This window comes from Lathyrus oleraceus, chromosome 1 (genome assembly GCF_024323335.1).
Source record: "Lathyrus oleraceus cultivar Zhongwan6 chromosome 1, CAAS_Psat_ZW6_1.0, whole genome shotgun sequence".
Lineage (NCBI taxonomy): Eukaryota > Viridiplantae > Streptophyta > Magnoliopsida > Fabales > Fabaceae > Lathyrus > Lathyrus oleraceus.
Genome location: NC_066579.1, coordinates 6,533,793 through 6,557,235, shown reverse-complemented (window position 1 = coordinate 6,557,235; position 23,443 = coordinate 6,533,793). Strand labels below are relative to the sequence as shown.

Genomic DNA, 23,443 nt, shown 5'->3' with positions numbered 1-23,443 from the left:
ACAGAGAAGCGACGCAATTAGAATTTATGATATAGACGATGGAATATGATTTGTAAATAAGAGATACTAGTAAAGAGCAAGCAAAGAAGAAACGATCAAGATATAAGAAATATCAATGTTCAATGGTTAAGATACTTTGGGAAGAAAACAATGGGTTCTCAAAGAGTAGATTCCATATTTTTGAGGTTGGGTGAAGTTAGCAAAATGTGTTTGACTGAACTTGTTAGAGATAGATAGATAGATAGATAGATAGATAGATAGATAGAGAGAGAGAGAGAGAGAGAGAGAGAGAGAGAGAGAGAGAGAGAGAGAGAGAGAAATGAAATAAGCATTGCAAAAGGAGAGGAAATTTTGGCAAATACGTAGTCGTAAAGGATTGAATAAGAAGTGTGAAAATGAAATGATTTGTCATTTATCCATTAGTTCTTTGCTTAGTGTAAAAAAGAGGAATAGAAAAGTGCAAATCAGAGTTAATGGTAGTATGTTACTACCTCCGTTTCAAAATGACCACTGTTCAAAATTTTTGCACACAGATAAAGAAATACAATGATATTGTCATAAGATATTATATTTTTACTAAATTATCCCTATTGATGCGCTGGAAATAGTGTAAAAAGTAATAATTAAAAAACATAATTGAAAAACTAACAATCATTTTTATATTGAAAAGTGAAAATAACAACTATTTTGAAACAAATTTTACTATTTTCTAAGACGACAATCATGTCAAATCAAAATATATGATTGATTTGATCGAAATCAAACGGCTATTAATGACATGGTTGTGAAAAATTGTGATGTCATATAATATAATTTTTCATAATTATACTTTTTAACCGTATTATAAAAAGTTTAGTCGTTGTCAATAGAGGTGGAAATAAGTCGGACCGACTAAGAGGGGCCTACGGTCTACATAGGCTCAGGTCAGACTAGACTTTTTTTAAATAGAAAAGGCCTAGGCTTTTTAATAAGTCTATTTACTTAAAATGTCTAGGCCTCATGCTATAAAAAATGCCTTTTAAACCTATCAGACCAACCTATTTAATTAATATGAATAGTTTTTTATTATCATTGTATTTTGTACTTTGAATTAAAATACATAAATAAACCTTGATTATCTTGGAGAACTTATGAAAATAAGATGAAAAACCTTATGTACAATGTCATAAGTTATTTTCATAAGTTCTCTTAAATAAATAGCTTCACAAAACTTATGCTAATATGTAAGATATAAATTAATGCAAACAAACTTTTAATCTTATTAGTCTTTTAGTTTGTTAGTGCTATTTAAATATTATTTGAATTGTCTATTTGTATATATCTAAAATAAATAGACTTTATGTATGCTAACATGTTAACTAGACATTCGAAAAGATCATATCCAAACCTAAAAATAAGTTTATGATATGCTATAAACAAAACTTAAGCTTTAATATTTTTGACAGATCGGATTTATGCTTGACAAAGTCTATCTCGGTCTAGTTTATTTCCACTATATATAATCAAAATTGGAGAGTACTTGAGATACAATTAAATTCTAATCCAAAAATATTGAATTAAATTATTATAAATGAATCGTTATTCATTAAAATTAATATATTTTTTTTCAATAATATTTCTCCGGGAGCACTAGCATGTGGTTATAATTGAGTAAAAAGAACATGTGGTTATAACATGGTTGTAAGAGTGTAGGATTTGAATAATGCTATTAGGTTGCCGCATTATCCCAAGATTATTGGTGTTAATGTTAAAACTAAACACTTTCTGAAATGCTCTTCTTACGTACTCAACAAACAAACCGACCCACTTAATTTGGAAATTTATGGCATAATGCAATTTATCATGGGATTTCCACAAGAAACGGCAGAGAGATGTATATTAATGAAAAACCAATAATTAACTTCTTATTATTTTGCATCTTGCAGTGCAAAATGACATGCTATATGTATGTCAACGGCATAGTCGCATAGAAATGTAAATAATGAAAACCAATAAATCATGATATAGAATTGTTTAAACAGAAATGTTGTTTTTACACCAAAGTTCTACCTTTGTTCATAAATATCATAAACAATGACATTAGTGAGTTTGATGTTTCTACACTTTTTTTTTCTTTTCAAAATAACTTTATTGATGGTGTGTAAATATTTACAAATATAATTCATGATTTGGTTATTGACTTCTCTGACATAAAAAAGTAAAATTTTGTGTGATAAATCAACTTTACTTGTATAAGATTGATTAATATAGTGTATAATTTGATTATAAGTTTTTAAATATAAAAAGATTTTAAATAGTAAAATAAAGTTGATTAATAGAAATAAATATTGATTAATATATTTATTAATTTAATATTTGAAAATGTTAATACTATGTATTTTATTGATTAATGAAGTGTGATAAATGAATTATAAATAATATAAAAAATATAAAGTTAATTAAAAATGCAACTTTATATCTGTGTTATATAATATTTTTTATTTAAAAAATAGTTTGCAAAAATACACATTATCCATCATATTTATAAATATCGTGGACAGGGTATGACATAAATATTAGTGTTAAATTTTTGTGTAAAGATAACATAGTTAATAATTAAAATTTATATCACATTTGTAAAATATAAGGCCTTAGCCGGTTGTATCAGTGGTCTACCTTTAGAGTTAGGGATAATAATTTGATATATTTTTAATGGGTATTCACAAAAAATACTCACAAGTAAAAATTCAAAATGAGTTCAGATAATACATCTATAAGAACCTTAATATATTGGTTGCCATATATCCGTACAATATTTATATATTAAATTATATTATTGTATATAAATGAATGTCTATCCATTTAAAAAAAACTATTATAATGTTAAACTATCACGTATTTTTATATATGTTCGTTTATTTCATAATTAAATAATATATTTTTTAAAAATATCTTTAATATGCTATTAAAAACTTAAAATTATATGATATTTTATAATTGATTGATTTATTTTTCCGAGTACACCATAGGAATCACGGTGACTGTCCAGTTGGGAAGCTTGAATCCTGGAGGACTTCTGCGAACAAAGTTGAGGCCTCTGACTTGTTGCCATTGGACTCTCCAATAACTGCCACGGTATGCTCACTTTGATAGTCGACGCTGCTGAACTTGAGCGGGTTGAATTGCTTTTTCTTCGGACTCACCTTGCGTGTTGCCGGGTGATAATCGATACCAAACTTGTCGCGCTTTTCTGCCACATTGACGACCTTACCCCAATCGGGAAACGGGCCTTTCTCTAATGTCTGCTTGACACTCTTTGCTGAGGATAGGATGGTAGCGGATGATTGATTGTTGTTAGCTGTGGCAGAACTGACATCTTCAAATTCTAGACAGTGGAGCGGAACCTCGACGATCCCCTCATCTGTTTCAACATATCTGAAGGAGGAGAGTTCACTGACCAACAAATCTTCTTCCCCACACACAATTACCAGTTTGTCGTCTATTAAGTATTTCAGTTTCTGGTGCAATGTAGAAGTGACTGCCCCAACGGCATGAATCCATGGTCTACCCAATAGACAACTGTAGGCTGGATTGATATCGATGACTTGGAATGTGATGTCGAACTTGTGGGGTCCAACACAGATAGGCAAATCGACCTCCCCAATAACCTGCCTTCGGGAACCGTCGAAAGCTCTAACGATCAATACACTGGTCCTCATTTCGGGCCCCTTAAAATGTAACTGGCTTAACGTAGACTTTGGCAGCACGTTAAGCGAAGATTCAGTATCAATGAGGACTCATGATAAGAGAGAGTCAGTACATGTGACCTAAATATGTAGTGCTTTATTGTGGGCATTTCCCTCAGGAGGTAGCTCTGCTTCACTGAATCCCAGATACCTACTGGCGGTGATATTGGCAACCACGTCGTCAAATTGATCGACCGTGATATTTTGTATCACGTGGGCGGTATTTAGAACTTTCAGCAATGCCTTGCGATGAGCCTCAGAACTCAACAACAAAGACAAAATTGATATTTTGGAGGGCGTTTGATTCAACTGGTCAATAATCTTGAAGTCACTCTTCTTGATCAGTTTGAGGAATTCCCGACTTTCCTCAAAGGTGATACTCTTCTTGTGATCTTCAAACTGCTCTTTCTCAACCATCGGCCCTTTACCCTTGGATATTTTGGCCTCAGCATCTTTATTGTTGTCAATAACCTTCGTCAACACCGGAGCAGTTGTCACAATCGGAGTGGCCGGTACAGCCGTCCCTGCCTGTGGAGTCGGAGCAGGGATGACCTTCTCCTTAGGCGGGATAACTGTGGGTGCTGGAGACACCCTAGGAGTGTATTTAGGAGCGAATACACGGCCGCTTCGAGTCATGCCTCCCGTTCCAGCAATGTTGACGATTTATGTGTCAGGAATACAAATTTCTTTTCCTCCCAAATACGCTGTGGTCTCATAATTCCAAGGCATTGCCTTAGTATTCTGATACGAAAATGGAATTGGAACACATAAATGAATCGGCTGAATCCTCCTAGGGGGAGCTTCAACTTTATTTTTCCTGTATACTATGGTTATTGGTTTGATTACTGCCACCTCTTCTGCTGCTTGAGATTTGGAGAAATGTGTTAACCCTTGATCCATCAGCCCTTGCACACACCCTTTCAATTGTTCGCAATTATCTGGATCGAACTCGCATACTGTGCAATCATCATGTACTCCTTCTAGAAACCCAAACTGTTCAAGCCTCTGCAATACAATGGACATCAGAATCTTTACTTCTTCAACCCTCAGTACAACTTTGGTACTTTCCTCTTTAATCACGGTGTGGACTGTCGCACCGTCATGATTTGGCAAAGAATTTGTCTTCACGTTCGGTTTTTCTTCGGAAAATGACAAAATCTCTTGGTCAATTAACTCTTGGATCCTCTTTTTGAGGGTCCAACAGTCTTTGGTGGAATGTTCTATATACCCTGTGTGGTAAGCGCATGTGGCATTAGGATTGTGACGGCGATTGAAAGGGGGAGAAACTGCCGAAATTCTCTTGGTACAATAGCTCCCACATGGATCAGATACGGTACTAACTCTGCATATGGCACCGGGATCTTATCAAACTGGGGACGGTTACCAAAGTTGCCTCTATTATTCTGACCTCGATTTTGCCCTCTGTTATCGTTATTATATTGTTGGTTTGGATTTTTTTTGAGCAGGTGTTGATTGTTGATTGCCTTTCTACGGTTGATACTGGAAAGGCGGTTGCTGGTATTGAGCTGCGGCGACGTACGGATATGGGTAATATGGCATATGGGCTGTCGGAAATTGATATCGGGGGCGAGCCCTCGCTGTTACAGCGTTTGCTTTCCCCTTCTTCTTATTAGCGAAGCCCCCATGCAGTCTCTTGTTGGTTGTCTGTTGTGCAGTCGTGTCTGTGATTTTCCCTGATTTCAGCCCACTCTCAACACGTTCCCCAATGGTTATCATGTCATCAAAATTTGTCGATGAACTGCCAATCATCTTTTCAAAATACAACCCTTGTAGCGTACCCATGAAGATGTCCACCAATTCGTTGTCAGATAATGCTGGCCGAACCCTAGACGCCATTTCGCGCCAATGTTGAGCATATTCCTTGAAGGTTTCATTAGATCTTTACGACTGATTCTGTAATTGAAGCCTTGTCGATGCCATGTCAAGGTTGTACTTATATTGTTTCAAGAATGCCTCGGAGAGGTCCCTCCACGACCGAATCTTTGAACGCTCCAGACTCATGTACCAATCCAAGGAGGCCCCAACCAGGCTATCTTGAAGGCAATGGATCAAGAGGTTGTCATTATCAATGTGTGATGCCATTTTCCTGCAGTACATGGTGAGGTGACTGCGGGGACAACTAAGGCCTTTGTATTTGGGAAGGTCAGGCACCTTGAATTTCTGAGGTAACACCACATTCGAGACCAAACAGAGGTCTCGAGCATCTATGCCAAAGGAAGAGAAACCCTCAATGGCCCTTATTCTGTCGTCCAAGAGCTGATAATCCGCAGGTCTGGCCGGATCAACAGCAGGAGGAGAGACCTGACTGTCCGGTCGAGAAGCTTCTGGAGCGATCGGTGCAGGCATGTTCGTGGTGAACCACATCTGAGGCGGGTAGGAGAAACCCGGTGGCACAGTCTGAGCAGCGTGAGCAGGCTGAAGATATTGCATTCCAAGCTGAGCATTAGGGGCATGAGATGCCCCTGTCTGCACGTATTGGGATGCATGGTATGTCAACATGGGCACGGAGGTTGCCCCAGGGTAACCAAAGGGAAAAGCCGGGACCTGACCGGTGCTCGCAGCTTGAGCAGTCTGATTGGGAAGTTGGAAGTGGAGGCGCGGGCCTCGGTAGTCCTCTTTATCATGAGGGAGGTCGTCAGGAGCCTGACCTTGGTTGTTATCCGGATCAACAACATTGACCAGAGTAGTTTGGAGAGTGGGGAGAGCCCACTAGAGACCAGTATTTCCAGCAGTGGAAACGGAGGAGAGAGTTGGGTGAGGGAAGAAAGCTTCCCCACTGGCGAGACTGGCAGCTAGATGTGGGGGCATTCCCCACGGGTAGGAAATAACAAGCCTAACAGAGTCCATGGGGACCGTCTGACGGCTCCCAGGGTTGGGCATAACAGTTTCCGCCGGAGTATCAACGATAGTGCCAGCAGTAGCATCAGGAATGGTCACCCTAGCAGCATGGGTGACGTTGGCAGCAGTAGAGGCAGGGTTCCTCTGAGACTGGAGAATCTCGAGAATAGTCTCTATATTCCCCCTGAACAGGTCCATCTCACCTGGCACCTGGGCGAGGGATTCACGAACGGAAACATTGTCAGCTTCGTATTCGACCATGATTATGGACTTGTTGGAACGTGTGTAGTACTGATGACGAGTCGTTGTTGCTACGGAAAAATGGCGAGTGTAAGAATTTTGTTTTCTGGAGGCTTTATGCTATGAATGTAATAAATGCATGTTAACGAGTAAATAATATCATTTCTAGGGTGTCAGTGTGCCAGTGTGCATACATAGTCATACAACGAGCAGGGATAAGACAACAAAAGCATTTCAATAAAATCTCTTTTATTTATTTGAAACACAAATAGTACAAATTATTACAACTCTAGGTCATTTTGATGCACTAGCATGGAGATCAGACTTGATCCTTTCCATGACAACCCTACGTTCAGAAACAAACTGGAAAATAGTCCTCGAGATGTTGTGAGGAAACATGTCAGCATAGGCTCTCTTCAATAACCCAGGAAGGTCCTCGAGTGATTGGATAGCAAATTCGGCCAAGCGGGCATGTTTGTCGGTCCAATACTGAGCATCCTTGATGAGGTTGTGTAGCAAGGAAAGACTCGGTCCGCTCAGGATATCCTACACAAATTCTTCTTTCTGGTCCAGGAGAACTTGCAAGTGACGACTCTGAACCTCCCATTGGGTAGCTTCCTCTTGCAGCTGGTTCCTTTCTTCAAAGTTCTGATGGGCCTGGCGATTCAAAGATCGTATCTCTTCAAACCTTTTGTCGATGTCACTCTGGAGTTGTGCGAGGGTTGCTTCTAGCTTCTTGGCATGGGCTTGCTCGTCCTTCAATTCCTTTTGGGATTTCTCCAATTGGTCTTGTAGAGATTTGATTTGGCCTTGGTAGTCAATCTCTCGCTTGCAGGCTCGATACTGGGCTTCGGCTAACTCTTTCTTCTTGTTCGTAATGGTCTCAAAAGACCCTTTCAGAGCGTCTCCCACTTTTCTCCTTTTGTTTTGCTCGATCTGGATATCAGTATCTGCCTTGTTGAACCTTTCCCTCTTCTGACTGAGACTGGCCTTCAGGGTGTTCTTTTTTGAGGTGACTTTTATCAGGCTGGAACGGAGACCGACATTCTCTTTTTCCAACTTCTTGATAACTTCTTTAAGGCGATCCACTTCAGAAGTGAAAGCGGAAAGTGGCTTGGGGGTTTTGATACACATGGAAGATTCCCACGGGTATGGCAGTTTGATCATCTTGGCCCTTGACTTCACCTAATCAGCATAGGAAGTGGTCACGGTACGTAGTTGTTTGCCTAGCTCTTTCTTTCCCACTAGCTGTATTTTGCCCCATGCTCTGCGCACTTTCTTCATCAGCTCTGGACTCTCAACCCCTTCAGCTAACAACAGTTCTTCCAACAGACGGTCTTTGGGCTTCTCTTTGAGCGGATATCCCAACTGACGTAATGAGAGAACGGGATTATAGTTGATCAAACCCCCTTTTGTACTGATGAGAGGAACATTTGGGAACTCCCCACATCGAAATATTAACTCCACTCTCAAGTAATTGAGACTAAACTAGACGATGTCCTCAGCATCTAATGATATTAACCTTTGTGACCATTTCAGATCACCCACATTATCAACAAATGGCCCTTTCTTCGGGAGGTGGGATACAATCCATTTCTGAAGCAAAGGAATATAGCAATTGATGATTCCCCCTTTCTTCATATTTCTCCAATGGAAGGAGAAGAATACATCGGCTAGTAAGGTGGGAATCGGGTTCTGGGAGATGAATATGGTGATGGCGGTCTTGTCAATGAAGCCTTCAACATTCGGGAATAACACCAATCCATATATGAGTAATGTAAAGTTGGCGTAAAATGCGTCCCAGCTTCCACTGTTAGCAAACATAGTGGCGTTCTCGGATAGGAATTGGACGGTAGGCCCTGCGTGTTACCTTTGTTTCGGAGAGTGGATTCGAATAGATCTTTCTTCATGCACAAGGCTTGAGCTATATTTGCGGAATCTGGGAAGTCCTCCTCAATCATGTAGGTAATTTGGTTTTTGACTGACAACTGTAGTAGATGGGCGAACTCCTCTAGTGTGGGAGCTAGGCGAAAGTCCTGGAATGTGAAGCAGTGTAGAGTGGGGTCATAAAACTGTGCGAAAGTGAACATCAACCATGAATCCTCCTTGGTAGACAAAACCCCCCAACAGGTTTCCATAGGCTTGCTTGAAGGCTACTCGGTAATCTTCAGTAAGGCACTCGTTGAGCTTTCTCAACTCATCGACTTTGGAGTCTCTCAATTTGTACGGATAGGTTTTTCTTTGGTCGGTCTTATCCATGGCTATACTGACAATAGAAACTGGCGCGGTAGGTCCCTGAAAATGCAAATGTAACATGTAATTGTTAATGTAATGATGTAATGATGTTATGCGATGCAATGACGGCAGGGTATCATATAGTCAGAATTCTGGCATGCTCTGGATAAACTGCATAATCTGTTTGTTGCAGGTTCAAAGGTTCGGCGTATACGCAAGAACACGGGTATGAAGAGTCTTGGTTTCCTGAAAGAAAGACCCATATCCCCTCACAGGTGTGTACTATCCTTAAAGGGTGGGCCTAAAAGGTCCCTAGAGTCAACGACCCAATTTGAGATACCATTGTCTTGGACGAATGACTCGTCGGACAATGATGCTCCCAAAAGGATCCATTCTAGGTGTGACGTCTCGTGTCAACCATAATCGCGGAATAACTCCACAGAGGTCAAACACGACTCTACTCACGTTACTATCCTGTGTGTGTACTCAAGCTCGGGTATAAAGCTTCTCTCTCATGTATCAACAACCCAACCCAAACAACAGCACATACAGATATCCAGGATGCCAGAATGCAATAATAAAGTAAGTAGCAAATTAAATAAAGCGAGTAAGGCATAAAGATGAACACCTAGAAACTAGCGAGAAAACAACCTAAACTAGGCTCGACTCTTTTTAGCGACTAGGAAGTACTCCAAGTAGGGAAGTGTCCCCAGTAGAGTCGCCAACTAAAGCTAGCGGAAATATACCCGAACGTATCGCACACTCGAACATACAACAGAGTCTCCATCGAACTTTATTTATCCCCAAGGGGAAGGGAAAACATCGATAAAACCTGGGGGAAAGAGATATGCTGGGTAAGGAAGTCGGTTATGCAAGGGGAAAGTATTAGCACCCCAAACATCCATGGTACTCCATGGGATCCATTTTGATTATTCTCGCTCGAATAGATTTGATATCTAAGATTACTCGCAAAAGAATGGAGAAAGGAAAGGAATAGATAAAGTGCTCGGTGAGGATTCGAGCCCTCATGCCTACGTATCCTCATAGTGCAATGAGGAATTCAGAGCTTCGTAGTTCAAGGAACTAGAGGCAAGAGGTGGAAAGAAATGTGATCAGAAGTATGGTCTGAACCAAAGGATAATGTTGTTTGAACTCCAACAAGGGCGAAAACGTGAACCCAAGAGTAAACAGGTTTGAACCGACAAGTGAGGGCGTATAACACTTGTATCACTATACTGGAACAACCTAAAGGAGAGGAATTAGGTGTTTGGGGTAAGGACCAAACAACTCTTGGTTCACAGGGAGGTACAAGATAGAGTACAAAGGTATAGTGTATTTGGTTCAAAGATAACTGGTATATCACATGGAGTGAAGGAAGGTAGATTATGACTATATTGTGGAGGTGAATGGAATGAAGTGACCGAAGTCACAAAATTGGGTATCTGGTGATAAGTGACTGAAGAAATATTGTTTGAAATCGAAAGGTGAGAGTGTATTGGAATCCATAAGAGGAGTGAGATTTCTACCATATAGGGAAACAACGTTAACCGATACGTGGACTAGCAGGACACCACTGTAGGGTTTTGGCTAAAAAAGAAGGAATTAAATGTTTGGGATAAGAGCCACACAACTCTAGGTATGAAATGTGGACTATTCGTTAGGCGTCCTAAAAGGGTGTATATGGAATTCCAAAGAAGGTATATTTCGATGTCAAAAAGACGGATATTGTAACAACCCAATTTTAGTAATTATTTCTTATGTTAGTATTACTATATTTTATTTTATTTATTTGGAGTGTTAATTAATTAATTGGTTGTTAGGTAGTATAATAATCGATTATAATAATTAATTTGATGTGTTAATTAATTATTTAGTTGATATGAGATATAATGAATAATGGAATTAATTAACTTGGTTGTATATTGAGTTGGTTTGATTTATTTGAATTAAATAGAGATATTTAAATATTAGGTCTTATTGGGCCTATTAATTAAATTAGAGGTATCATGCTTTAAGCCCAAACAGAATACTAGTATATAAGAGGTGAGGAGAGTGAGAATTAGGATTCATTTGATCATTTGACAACAATAGAGAAAGAGAAGAGGAAAAGTAAGGAGAAGAGGGGAAGAACAAGAGAGGAGCTAGGGTTTCCAGAAAATTGAAGAGGTAAGGGGGGGAATCCTTATTATTATGGGTTAGTATAATTGGGGCAATGGGTAGAAATATGTTTAGGTTGAAATCCCTAAATTGCATGGTTTTGGAATTGTTAGGTCTTGATGAATATTCTCGATTTGTGGTGATTTGATTGTGTTAAAACTGTAAATTAATGTTATATACTTAGAGTATTGTATGAGTCATAATTTTCTGAACGTTTGGCTTTTTAAGGAATCGAAATTGGAGGTCCGAAAGTCCTCCAACGATGAAAAACGCAGAAAATTCTGCATTCTGTTTTATGTTAACCGGTTACCCACCGAGCGTTAACCGGTTACTTGCTTAAAAATCTGCGCACGAAATTGATTCTGTTTTATGTTAACCGGTTACCCATCGAGCGTTAACCGGTTACTTGTTTGAAAATCTTTGCAGGAAGTTGATTCTGTTTTATGTTAACCGGTTACCCACCGAGCGTTAACCGGTTACCACTGTTGAAAAATGAAAATTTGAGATTTTAAAAAGTTGTATTCATTTGTAATGAGATCTAGTGTGCGTAGTTGATAATTAGCCTATATTTGTGAATGATATATTGTTATGAATGTGTATATGTACCATTGGTGGATAATTCATAGAGTTGAATTATGGTGATATGTGAAATGTTAAGATGGTAGAGATGATCTTAATTGCATATGTGTTGGTATTTGTACATTCATTCATGGCATGGTCGGCTTCATGGTGGAAGCGGTGAAACTGTGGGTTCACATGGTAGCATACATTGATCCTTAATTGGAAATAGGCGTAGTAGACGTTGATCCTTGAATGGAAATAGGCGTAGCATACGTTGATCCTTAATTGGAAATAGGCGTAGTAGACGTTGATCCTTAATTGGAAATAGACGTAGTGGCTTTGATCTTGTCCGGATCGGAAGCGTGGCTTGGATTCTAGATATTGAATTGGAAAGCGGTGAAACGTTGGGTTCACATTGCGGCACCACATGCATAGAGTCACATGTCTTGCATTGAGTCACATTAGAGTTATGTCATAATTGAGTGTATGCATTATTGTGATTTTGATGCGTGTATGAGATATGGTAATTGAATTTGATGATGTTTGGATACATAACTTGGCAAAGTATATGATTATGTGATAATTGTAGTTATGTGTATTTTTGGGAATATAATATTGGATTTGAATATTATACTCCTTGAGTTTTATGTGTGCCTGAAACATATGAAATAAATGTTGGTTAATATTATTTACATGGTTATATGAAGTGTGATGGATTCCTTTAATTGTCGATTTAATCATTGTGCTTTTATTATACTTCTTCATAATGATTTGAATTCTCACCCTTCTGTTGGAATGATGCTTTACATGGCATCGTGCAGATACTCCGGAGTAGTATTGCTGAAGTAAGTGGACGGTAGCTCACTCGAGATTAGCCGGAGAGTTTCCGTATTTTATTTGAGGACTAGGTAATGAGTCAATGCTCTGGTCATGTAACACGGGGTAGATTGTTAGTATTGAACTCATATCTTATTTGGATATGCATTACGTTATTACTTGTGAACATATTTATTTGAAATCGCTGTTGGAGAGGCCATCGTGCCAAATATTCTGGATATGGTTTTATTTTATCTTGAGGAGATTATTGAGAGATGATCATGGTATGGGACATGGATCATTTTATGAAATGCACGAGTATTCATTATTTTCCGCTGCGAACGCATATTCTTGAATATTCATGATAATTGAAATGTATTATTTTAAATGACCAGGTGTATTGTATATTGATGATGAATGATGTTGGTTTTTGAAAGCTTTTAGTTTTTGAAAACGTCGATGTGACGCCCTTTTGTGTATATGCGTGCTTATTTACTCTGATTATATGTTAAGTATTTTGGGGTAGAAAAAGGGGTGTTACATTAGTGGTATCACAACATGGTCGACCAATTGGTCCAAAGTCGTTAGGGTTTTCCAATCCCATTGTATTTGATTTGTGTATCTGACACGATCAATACTGTTTGTCTGGTTGTTCGGGCTGTTCAGGACGATGGTTACAGGCAGGAATGTCGATGCCATTGCTGAGGCGCTGAGGATGTTGGCTGAATCCATTGGTCAGATCCCTCAAGTGAATGCTAGTAACCGAAATGGAGATGATGATGAGTTCCGTGCTTTGGGGAGATTCCAGCGGAACAATCCTCCTGTCTTTGAGGGTGAGCATGAACCTGATAAAGCTCAAGCTTGGCTGAAGGCAATTGAGAAGATCTTCAGAGTCATGAACTGTACTGATGCTCAGAAAGTGCAGTTTGGTACTCATATGCTTGAGAAGGAAGCTGAAGATTGGTGGAATAACACTCTTCAGAGGTTTGAAGGAGACGGCATTGAGGTTACTTGGGCTCTTTTCCGTGATGTCTTCTTGGAGAACTATTTTCCGGAAGATTATCGTGGGAAGAAAGAGGTGGAGTTCCTTGAATTGAAGCAAGGAAATGGTACGGTTGCGGAATATGCTGCTAGATTTCAGGAGCTTATCAAGTATTGTCCTCATTACAATACTGCTAATGCTGAGAGATCTAAATGCTTGAAGTTCATGAATGGCTTGAGACATGATATCAAGAAGGCCATTGGTTACCAACAGATTACTCGTTTTGCGGAGTTGGTTAACAAGAGTCAGATTTATGATGAGGATAGTAGGGAGAGTGCTTCTTTCTACAAGAGTTTGAAGGGGAAAAACCAAGTTCGTGGGAAACCGTATGATGACAAGAGGAGAGAATCTGGTTTTGGCAAGAAGCCAAGTGGGGGAGGATCTTCTACTCCACTTAAGTGTTTCAAATGTGGCGTTGAAGGTCATCGTGCTGTTGATTGTAGTAAGGATTCTTTGACGTGTTTCAATCGTGGCAAGAGTGGTCACAGAGCAAACAATCGTGGAGTTGGTTCGAGCGTGACTTGTTTCAATTGTGGTGAGAAAGGTCGCATTAGTACCAAATGTGATAAGTCAAAGAAGGAGAAAACGAAGGGAAAGGTGTTTGCATTGTCTGGTGCGGAGGCCACTACCGATGATAGACTAATCCAAGGTACGTGCTTTATTAATGGTACACCTTTGACTGCCATTATTGATACCGGTGCAACACATTCTTTCATTTCTTTGGATTGTGCTAGGAGACTGAATCTTATATTATCTGATATGCGTAGAAGTATGGTTATTGATACACCTGCTATGGGTTCTGTTTCCACTTCCTATGTGTGTCTGAAGTGTCCGTTGAGTATCTTTGGTAGGGATTTTCGAATTGATTTAGTTTGTCTTCCTTTAGAGCAACTTGATGTGATTTTGGGTATGAATTGGTTAGAATTTAATCGGGTGTATATCAACTGTTTCGAGAGGACAGTTATTTTTCCTGAGGTTGGTGCTAAGGAAGATTGGTTTGTGTCTGCTAAGCAAGTTGATGAATCGGTGCAAGATGGTGCCGAGTTATTTATGTTGTTGGCAACTTTGGATATTCGTGAGAAGAGGACGATTGAAGAATTACCAATAGTTTGTGAGTTTACGGAGGTATTTCCGGAAGATATAAGTGATTTACCGCCGGAACGTGAGGTTGAGTTTTCGATTGATTTAGTTCCCGGAACTAGTCCTGTATCGATGGCTCCCTATCGAATGTTTGCTTCTGAGTTGAAAGAGTTGAAGAGTCAACTTGAAGAATTGCTCGAGAAGAGGTTTATTCGTCCTAGTGTGTCGCCGTGGGGTGCACCTGTTTTGTTGGTCAAGAAGAAAGAAGGTTCTATGAGATTATGTGTTGACTATAGACAACTGAATAAAGTGACGATTAAGAACAAGTATCCACTTCCGAGGATTGACGATCCGATGGATCAGCTGGTTGGAGCTTGTGTGTTTAGCAAAATTGATTTGAGGTCTGGGTATCATCAGATTCGTGTAAAGGCTGAGGATATTCAAAAGACTGCTTTTCGGACAAGGTATGGTCACTACGAGTACTCCGTGATGTGTTTTGGTGTGACTAATGCACCTGGTGTATTTATGGAGTATATGAATAGAATTTTTCATGATTATCTGGATAAGTTTGTTGTTGTGTTCATCGATGATATATTGATTTATTCTAAGAGCGAAGAGGATCATGCCGAGCATTTGAAGGTTGTGTTATCGGTGTTGAAAGAGAGGAAGTTGTTTGCTAAACTCTCTAAATGTGAGTTTTGGTTGAGTGAAGTAAGTTTTCTTGGACATGTGATTTCGAGTGGTGGTATTTCTGTGGATCCTACGAAGGTTGAAGCTGTATCTCTATGGGAAGCTCCTAAGTCTGTGGCTGAGATTAGAAGTTTTCTTGGTTTGGCTGGTTATTATAGGAAGTTCATTGAAGGATTTTCTAAGTTGTCGTTACCGTTGACGCAGTTGACGAGGAAAGGTCAAGCTTTCATTTGGACTTCGCAGTGTGAAGCGAATTTTCAAGAGCTTAAGAGAAAATTGACTACGACTCCTATTTTGATTTTACCGGATCCGTTAGAAACTTTCGTTGTGTATTGTGATGCTTCTTTGTTGGGTTTGGGAGGTGTTCTGATGCAAAAAGGGCAAGTGGTAGCTTATGCTTCAAGGCAACTTAAAGTTCATGAGAGGAATTATCCGACGCATGATTTAGAGTTGGCCGTCGTTGTGTTTGTGTTGAAGCTTTGGAGACATTATTTGTTTGGATCGCGGTTTGATGTGTTTAGTGATCACAAGAGTTTGAAGTACTTGTTCGACCAGAAAGAATTGAATATGAGGCAAAGGAGATGGTTGGAATTCTTGAAAGATTATGATTTTGGTTTGAATTATCATCCTGGAAAGGCGAATGTTGTAGCCAATGCATTGAGTAGGAAGTCATTGCACATGTCTATGTTGATGATTCAAGAGTTTGAATTGTTAGAGCAATTTAGATATTCGAGTTTGGTTTGTGAAGCGACGCCTTCGTGTGTTAAGCTTGGTATGTTGAAGCTTACGTGTGGCATTCTTGACGAGATTAGAGAAGGTCAGAAGTCAGATTTGAAGTTAGTCGATGTTATGACATTGATTAATCAAGGCAAAGGTGGTGACTTTCGGATTGACGAGAATGGTATCATGAGGTGTCGTGATCGAGTTTGTGTTCCAGATGTTGCGGATTTGAGAAAGAGGATTCTTGAGGAAGGGCATAGAAGTGGTCTGAGTATTCATCCTGGTGCTACTAAAATGTATCAAGACTTGAGAAAGATGTTTTGATGGCAAGGTATGAAGAAGGATGTAGCGGAATTTGTGTATGCATGTCTGACTTGTCAAAAGTCAAAGATTGAACATCAAAAGCCGTTTGGTTTGATGCAACCGTTATCTATTCCCGAGTGGAAGTGGGATAGTATCTCTATGGATTTTGTTTCGGGTTTGCCGAGAACATTGAGTAATTGTGAGGCGATTTGGGTCGTTGTAGACAGGTTGACAAAATATGCTCATTTTATTCCGATAAGGATGGATTATTCGATGGAGAGACTGGCTAAGTTGTACATCGAGAGGATTGTGTGTTTGCATGGTATTCCGTCGAGCATTGTTTCGGATAGAGATCCGAGGTTCACTTCGAGATTTTGGGAAGGTTTGCAAAGTGCTTTGGGTACGAAGTTGCGTTTGAGTTCGGCATATCATCCGCAAACTGATGGTCAAATGGAGAGGACTATTCAGTCACTTGAAGATCTTTTGAGGTCTTGTGTTTTGGAACAAGGAGGAAATTGGGATAGTTTCTTGCCTTTGATCGAGTTTACGTATAACAACAGTTTCCATTCGAGTATTGGAATGGCACATTTTGAGGCTCTTTATGGCAGAAGGTGTAGAACTCCTTTATGTTGGTACGAATCGGGAGAGAGTGTTGTGGTTGGACCCGAGTTGATTCAAGAGACTATAGATAAGATTAAGATGATTCAAGAGAAGATGAAGGCTTCTCAGAGTCGTCAAAAGAGTTATCATGATAAGAGGAGGAAAGCTCTTGAGTTTGAGAAAGATGAGCATGTGTTTCTTCGAGTTACGCCAATAACGAGTGATGGTAGAGCTTTAAAGTCGCGTAAGTTGACGCTGCGTTTCATTGGTCCTTATCAGATTTCCGAGAGGGTAGGTGAAGTGGCATATCGGATTGCATTACCACCGTCACTTTCTAATCTTCATGATGTGTTCCATGTGTCTCAATTGAGGAGGTACATTGCGGATCCATCGCATGTTGTTCCATTAGATGATGTTCAAGTGCGGGATAATTTGACGGTTGATACATCACCTATGCGAATTGAAGTCCGAGAAGTGAAGAGGCTTCGTGGTAAGGAGATTGCTTTGGTGAAAGTGATATGGGGCGGAGTCTCCAATGGCAATATTACTTGGGAACTCGAGGATAAGATGAAGGAATCGTATCCCGAGTTGTTCGTTTGAGGTAAACTTTCGAGGCCGAAAATCTTTTAAGTGGGGGAGAGTTGTAACAACCCAATTTTAGTAATTATTTCTTATGTTAGTATTACTATATTTTATTTTATTTATTTGGAGTGTTAATTAATTAATTGGTTGTTAGGTAGTATAATAATCGATTATATTAATTAATTTGGTGTGTTAATTAATTATTTAGTTGATATGAGATATAATGAATAATGGAATTAATTAACTTGGTTGTATATTGAGTTGGTTTGATTTATTTGAATTAAATAGAGATATTTAAATACTAGGTCTTATTGGGCCTATTAATTAAATTAGAGGTATCATGCTTTAAGCCCAAATAGAATACTAGTATATAAGAGGTGAGGAGAGTGAGAATTAGGATTCATTTGATCATTTGACAACAATAGAGAAAGAGAAGAGGAAAAGTAAGGAGAAGAGGGGAAGAACAAGAGAGGAGTTAGGGTTTCCAGAAAATTGAAGATATAAGGGGGATAATCCTTATTATTATGGGTTAGTATAATTGGGGCAATGGGTAGAAATATGTTTAGGTTGAAATCCCTAAATTGTATGGTTGTGGAATTGTTAGGTCTTGATGAATATTCTCGATTTGTGGTGATTTGATTGTGTTAAAACTATAAATTAATGTTATATACTTAGAGTATTGTATGAGTCATAATTTTCTGAACGTTTGGCTTTTTAAGGAATCGAAATCGGAGGTCCGAAAGTCCTCCAACGATGAAAAACGCAGAAAATTCTGCATTCTGTTTTATGTTAACCGGTTACCCACCGAGCGTTAACCGGTTACTTGCTTAAAAATCTGCGCAAGAAATTGATTCTGTTTTATGTTAACCGGTTACCCACCGAGTGTAAACCGATTACTTGCTTAAAAATATGCGGAGGAAATTGATTCTGTTTTATGTTAACTGGTTACCCACCGAGCGTTAACCGGTTACTTGCTTGAAAATCTGTGCAGGAAGTTGATTCTGTTTTATGTTAACCGGTTACCCACCGAGCGTTAACTGGTTACCACTGTTGAAAAATGAAAAATTGAGATTTTAAAAAGTTGTATTCATTTTGCAATGAGATCTAGTGTGCGTAGTTGATAATTAGCCTATATTTGTGAATGATATATTGTTATGAATGTGTATATGTACCATTGGTGGATAATTCATAGAGTTGAATTATGGTGATATGTGAAATGTTAAGATGGTAGAGATGATCTTAATTGCATATGTGTTGGTATTTGTACATTCATTCATGGCATGGTCGGCTTCATGGTGGAAGCGGTGAAACTGTGGGTTCACATGGTAACATACGTTGATCCTTAATTGGAAATAGGCGTAGTAGACGTTGATCCTTGAATGGAAATAGGCGTAGCATACGTTGATCCTTAATTGGAAATAGGCGTAGTAGACGTTGATCCTTAATTGGAAATAGACGTAGTGGCTTTGATCTTGTCCGGATCGGAAGCGTGACTTGGATTCTAGGTATTGAATCGGAAAGCGGTGAAACGTTGGGTTCACATTGCGGTACCACATGCATAGAGTCACATGTCTTGCATTGAGTCACATTAGAGTTATGTCATAATTGAGTGTATGCATTATTGTGATTGTGATGCGTGTATGCATTATGGTAATTGAATTTGATGATGTTTGGATATATAACTTGGCAAAGTATATGATTATGTGATAATTATAGTTATGTGTATTTTTGGGAATATAATATTGGATTTGAATATTATACTCCTTGAGTTTTATGTGTGCTTGAAACATATGAAATAAATGTTGGTTAATATTATTTACATGGTTATATGAAGTGTGATGGATTCCTTTAATTGTTGATTTAATCATTGTGCTTTATTATACTTCTTCATAATGATTTGAATTCTCACCCTTCTGTTGGAATGATGCTTTACATGGCATCGTGCAGATACTCCGGAGTAGTGTTGTTGAAGTAAGTGGACGGTAGCTCACTCGAGATTAGCTGGAGAGTTTCCGTATTTTAGTTGAGGACTAGGTAATGAGTCAATGCTCTGGTCATGTAACACGGGGTAGATTGTTAGTATTGAACTCATATCTTATTTGGATATGCATTACGTTATTACTTGTGAACATATTTATTTGAAATCGCTGTTGGAGAGGCCATCGTGCCAAATATTCTGGATATGGTTTTATTTTATCTTGAGGAGATTATTGAGAGATGATCTTGGTATGGGACATGGATCATTTTATGAAATGCATGAGTATTCATTATTTTCCACTGCGAACGCATATTCTTGAATATTCATGATAATTGAAATGTGTTATTTTAAATGACCAGGTGTATTATATATTGATGATGAATGATGTTGGTTTTTGAAAGCTTTTAGTTTTTGAAAACGTCGATGTGACACCCTTTTGTTTATATGCGTGCTTATTTACTCTGATTATATGTTAAGTATTTTGGGATAGAAAAAGGGGTGTTACAGATATGCCACCGGGTGAGCGGTTTATGATCGAAGGTAGATAGTGAAGGGTGAAAGATATGAGTGATGCCCTAAGGTGGAAGAAGGAATAATTAGAAGTATGCTCGCCAAGGATTCGCATCCTCGTGCCTATGTATTCTCATCGTGCAATAAGAAATTCAGAGCAATCGTAGTTCGGAACTACGAGAATAAAGGGATAGAGATGTTTGTCTAAGCAACAGGGACTCACAAGACAAACACTAAGTCAAGGAAGGATTATAGTACTGGAGTGCAAGGAGTTATGTGTCACTTGCTGGGGAATCGACAATTTGAGATCAAATCAGGATAGTAGCTTGGATCTAAGAAAGGGATAAACTCTTAATCGAAGAGAAAAGTGGAGTGTTAGCCAAAAAAGAATGAATTAAATGTTTGGGATAAGAGCCAAACAACTCTCGATTATAGAGATGGGCTGTCATCAGGACGTCCTAAAAGGATGGACAAGGAGTCCAAGGAGAAGTATGATTGATCTCAAAAGGATTGTATTGATTGAGTGAATGGAGAGTGATCCATGGGATAGAGAAGGTAAGTTGATAAACAAGATAGCTCGCGAAGAAACTGGGTTCTCCTGCCTACGTACCCTTATAGTGCAATAAGGAAATCAAAGCTTTCGTAGTTCAGCCCACTAGGGCTGAAAAGAAGATGATGGAGGCAAAAGAAATGAATGATTGAGATTGAATTGAATAGAATGGAATGGTGAGTGTGGTGATAAGAGACTTGACAGTCGATTGATAGGAATCGCACTAAAGTCTATGAATAAGGGTGAACGCTTTGAATATTTGGCGCATTACTTAAGGCCCTGAAGCGCATGATACTTCTCTTGACTGACAAGTTATTGGTGAAGAACCTTCGTTGTTGATCCTTGTGTTGATGTTGAACTTGTATGAAGAAGACTTGGTAGTTTAATCGATCCGTATTGTACTAAAGTCTATGAATAAGAGCGAATGCTTTGAATATTTGGGGCATACGCCCCATACGCAAAGTCGCTCTAGACAAGGATAGAAGAGACTCCATCTCTTCATTCCTCATTACTTAAGGCTCATTTCGTACAATTTGAATCGTATTTACCAAGTGTTGACCTTTGATTTATCCGGTATAATCCGCTGCTTGGTGTGACTGAGGATACCTTGATTGAAGATCTTGTCTTGAGGCCTTGAGCTCCACAGCTTGGAAAAAAGTCTATTAAGTGACCAAGGGTCTTTTGGTCACTCAATTTAGACTGTGGGGTTATACGAGTTCAAAGGATTTAATTAATCAAAATTGCTTTTGATCAACTTAATCATGGGTTTTGTTTTGTTTTTAGGGAACTAAGTTTGGATCTAATCAAAATTAGTAATTGTTAGAAACTAACCTAAGGGATCATGTATTAGAAATTTGATTAAAAATTCTATGTTAAAAATGCTAAGGGAACATGTAATTGTTAAGACTTGACTAAAATTCTATGTCAACTTCTAGTCCTAAAGGAGGATGTAATTGGTTATAAATCAATTAAATCACAAGATCAAAACAAAGTCTAACAAGAATCAAGTTGATTAAAATCAAATAAGAACAATTAAAAATACTCCTAATAAAAATTCTACAATTCCAATTAATTCTAACAAACCTAATTAAAGTCCTAAAATCTATTAATCCTAAAACTCTAATTAAACCTAAATTTCTAAAGTTCTAAAGTTCTAAATCTAATATTTCGAATTAATTCTAAAAATCTAAAGAGCTTAAAAATCTTTAAAATTCTAATTAACATCTAATCCTATCCTAAATCAAGTTGTGTGAGGACATTCATGTGAGTATGTAGATTGGAAAGGGATTATTTCATACTTGTAATTCAATCTCGTGATTCAAATTCAAATTAAGCTTTACCCTTTTTGTGTGAAAAGCATTATGAGATGCAAGTTTCTAAAATACAATGTAAATGACTAACAAAATCGATTAACATGTGGGCTCTACACTGTAAGACCCTAATTTTTCCCCTAAGATCCCTCATGGCATCATAACATTGCATTTGCATAGCCTCAAGGATCTTTAAGCATCTTGGTTCCCTTTGCCTTTGGGTGGGACTCTTTGTGAGTGGTTTGAGATCACCAAGCATGCTTGAATTGTATATCATTGCTTTTCTCATTTTTGTTTGCTAACCAAAAGCACAAAAATATGTCACTAACATCTTTTGGTTGTAGCTTGAGCCATCACAAGGCCAAAAGCTTCAAAGAGGTCATTGGTACAAAGACATGGTCAAGAGGAGGAGAAAGCAAGCATGGTAATGGTTCCCAAAGCTCTCATCCATCAAATATTCCCCCTAGTATCTCAATTCATCATGTTTGATAAAGGCAAGTCAAAGGATTTAAGGTTTGTTCCCCAGAGAAACCCTAATTCATTTGTGCACTACAATGCCTTGCTCATGAAGCAACCTCAGCCCATGGTCAGAGACAATCAAGGGAAGTTTCTTTAATTCATCATTTCATGCATATTTGAACTTATTTGAGTGTCCTCAATCATCAATTCATCAAGGTATGAGTTGTGGACTTGAAAAGTTGATCAGTCAATTCATCTGACTACTTTGAAATGCACTGAGACCTAACTTTTTATGTGTTGGTCAAATGGAGATGGTTCCAAAAGAAAAAATGTTCTTAAGGGAAATATGAACAACTTTCATGTTTATAAAAAATTTATTTGAAGCTTGGAAGACCATCTGCCATTCCAATACATTATGGGTCATTTTGACTAAAACCCTAATTTTGGGCCAACTTCCCAAGGACATAACTCACTCATTGTTTATGATTTTGAGGTGGGATCAAATGCATTGGAAAGCTTAAGATGTCTACTTCAAAGGTTAGGTTGAACAAAATTTCAAAATCTCAAAGAAGACACATGTGATAATGCAAGACATTATAGGTCCTTTTTGATCAAATGCATTAAAAGTCAAAAAAGTCCAACTTCAAGTGCCCATAACTCTTTCATCAAAAATCCAAATGATGCAAAATTGAAGTCCATTTTGATTGTCTTGAAAATATCTACAACTTTGACGTTGGAGGTTGTTCCATTTGGAGCTTGCATCATCAAAACAGAAGGGCTTGAAAGTTGACCAATTTTTGAAACCTTGCCTTGACATGTTTTGCACATCACCCTTCAAGATCAAATTTCACTAATTTCCAAGGCCCAATTGAATTTTTGACCAACATGACATTTGTTCCTTATGCAATAAGATTTCCAACCATTACTCATAAGCTTGCATTTTGATTTTGGACATGGCATTTTCGAAGGCTTCAATGTAATAATGCATTTTGTGAAAATCATTTCAATTGCCATGCATGATCCATT

General features: G+C 38.4%; 1 protein-coding gene across 1 annotated transcript; it reads right to left on the bottom strand.

Moving 5' to 3' along the window:
• Positions 1–4,388: 4,388 nt before the first annotated feature.
• LOC127086894 (uncharacterized) lies at positions 4,389–5,582 on the bottom strand. The gene is made up of 2 exons (XM_051027719.1): positions 5,227–5,582; positions 4,389–5,067 (listed from the first exon to the last, which is right to left on the bottom strand). The coding sequence occupies exons 1-2, from the start codon at positions 5,580–5,582 to the stop codon at positions 4,389–4,391; spliced, it is 1,035 nt and encodes a 344-aa protein (XP_050883676.1).
• Between the last annotated feature and the right edge of the window lie 17,861 nt (positions 5,583–23,443).

Bases quoted from the DNA above. Each gene is read 5' to 3' on its own strand.
- LOC127086894 (XM_051027719.1), bottom strand. From the start codon at position 5,582: ATGGCGTCTAGGGTTCGGCCAGCATTATCTGACAACGAATTGGTGGAC. The intron at 5,068-5,226 runs GTATCAACCGTA...TGCCATATGCAG, and splicing joins TACCAGCAACCGCCTTTCCA to AGTTAGTACCGTATCTGATC.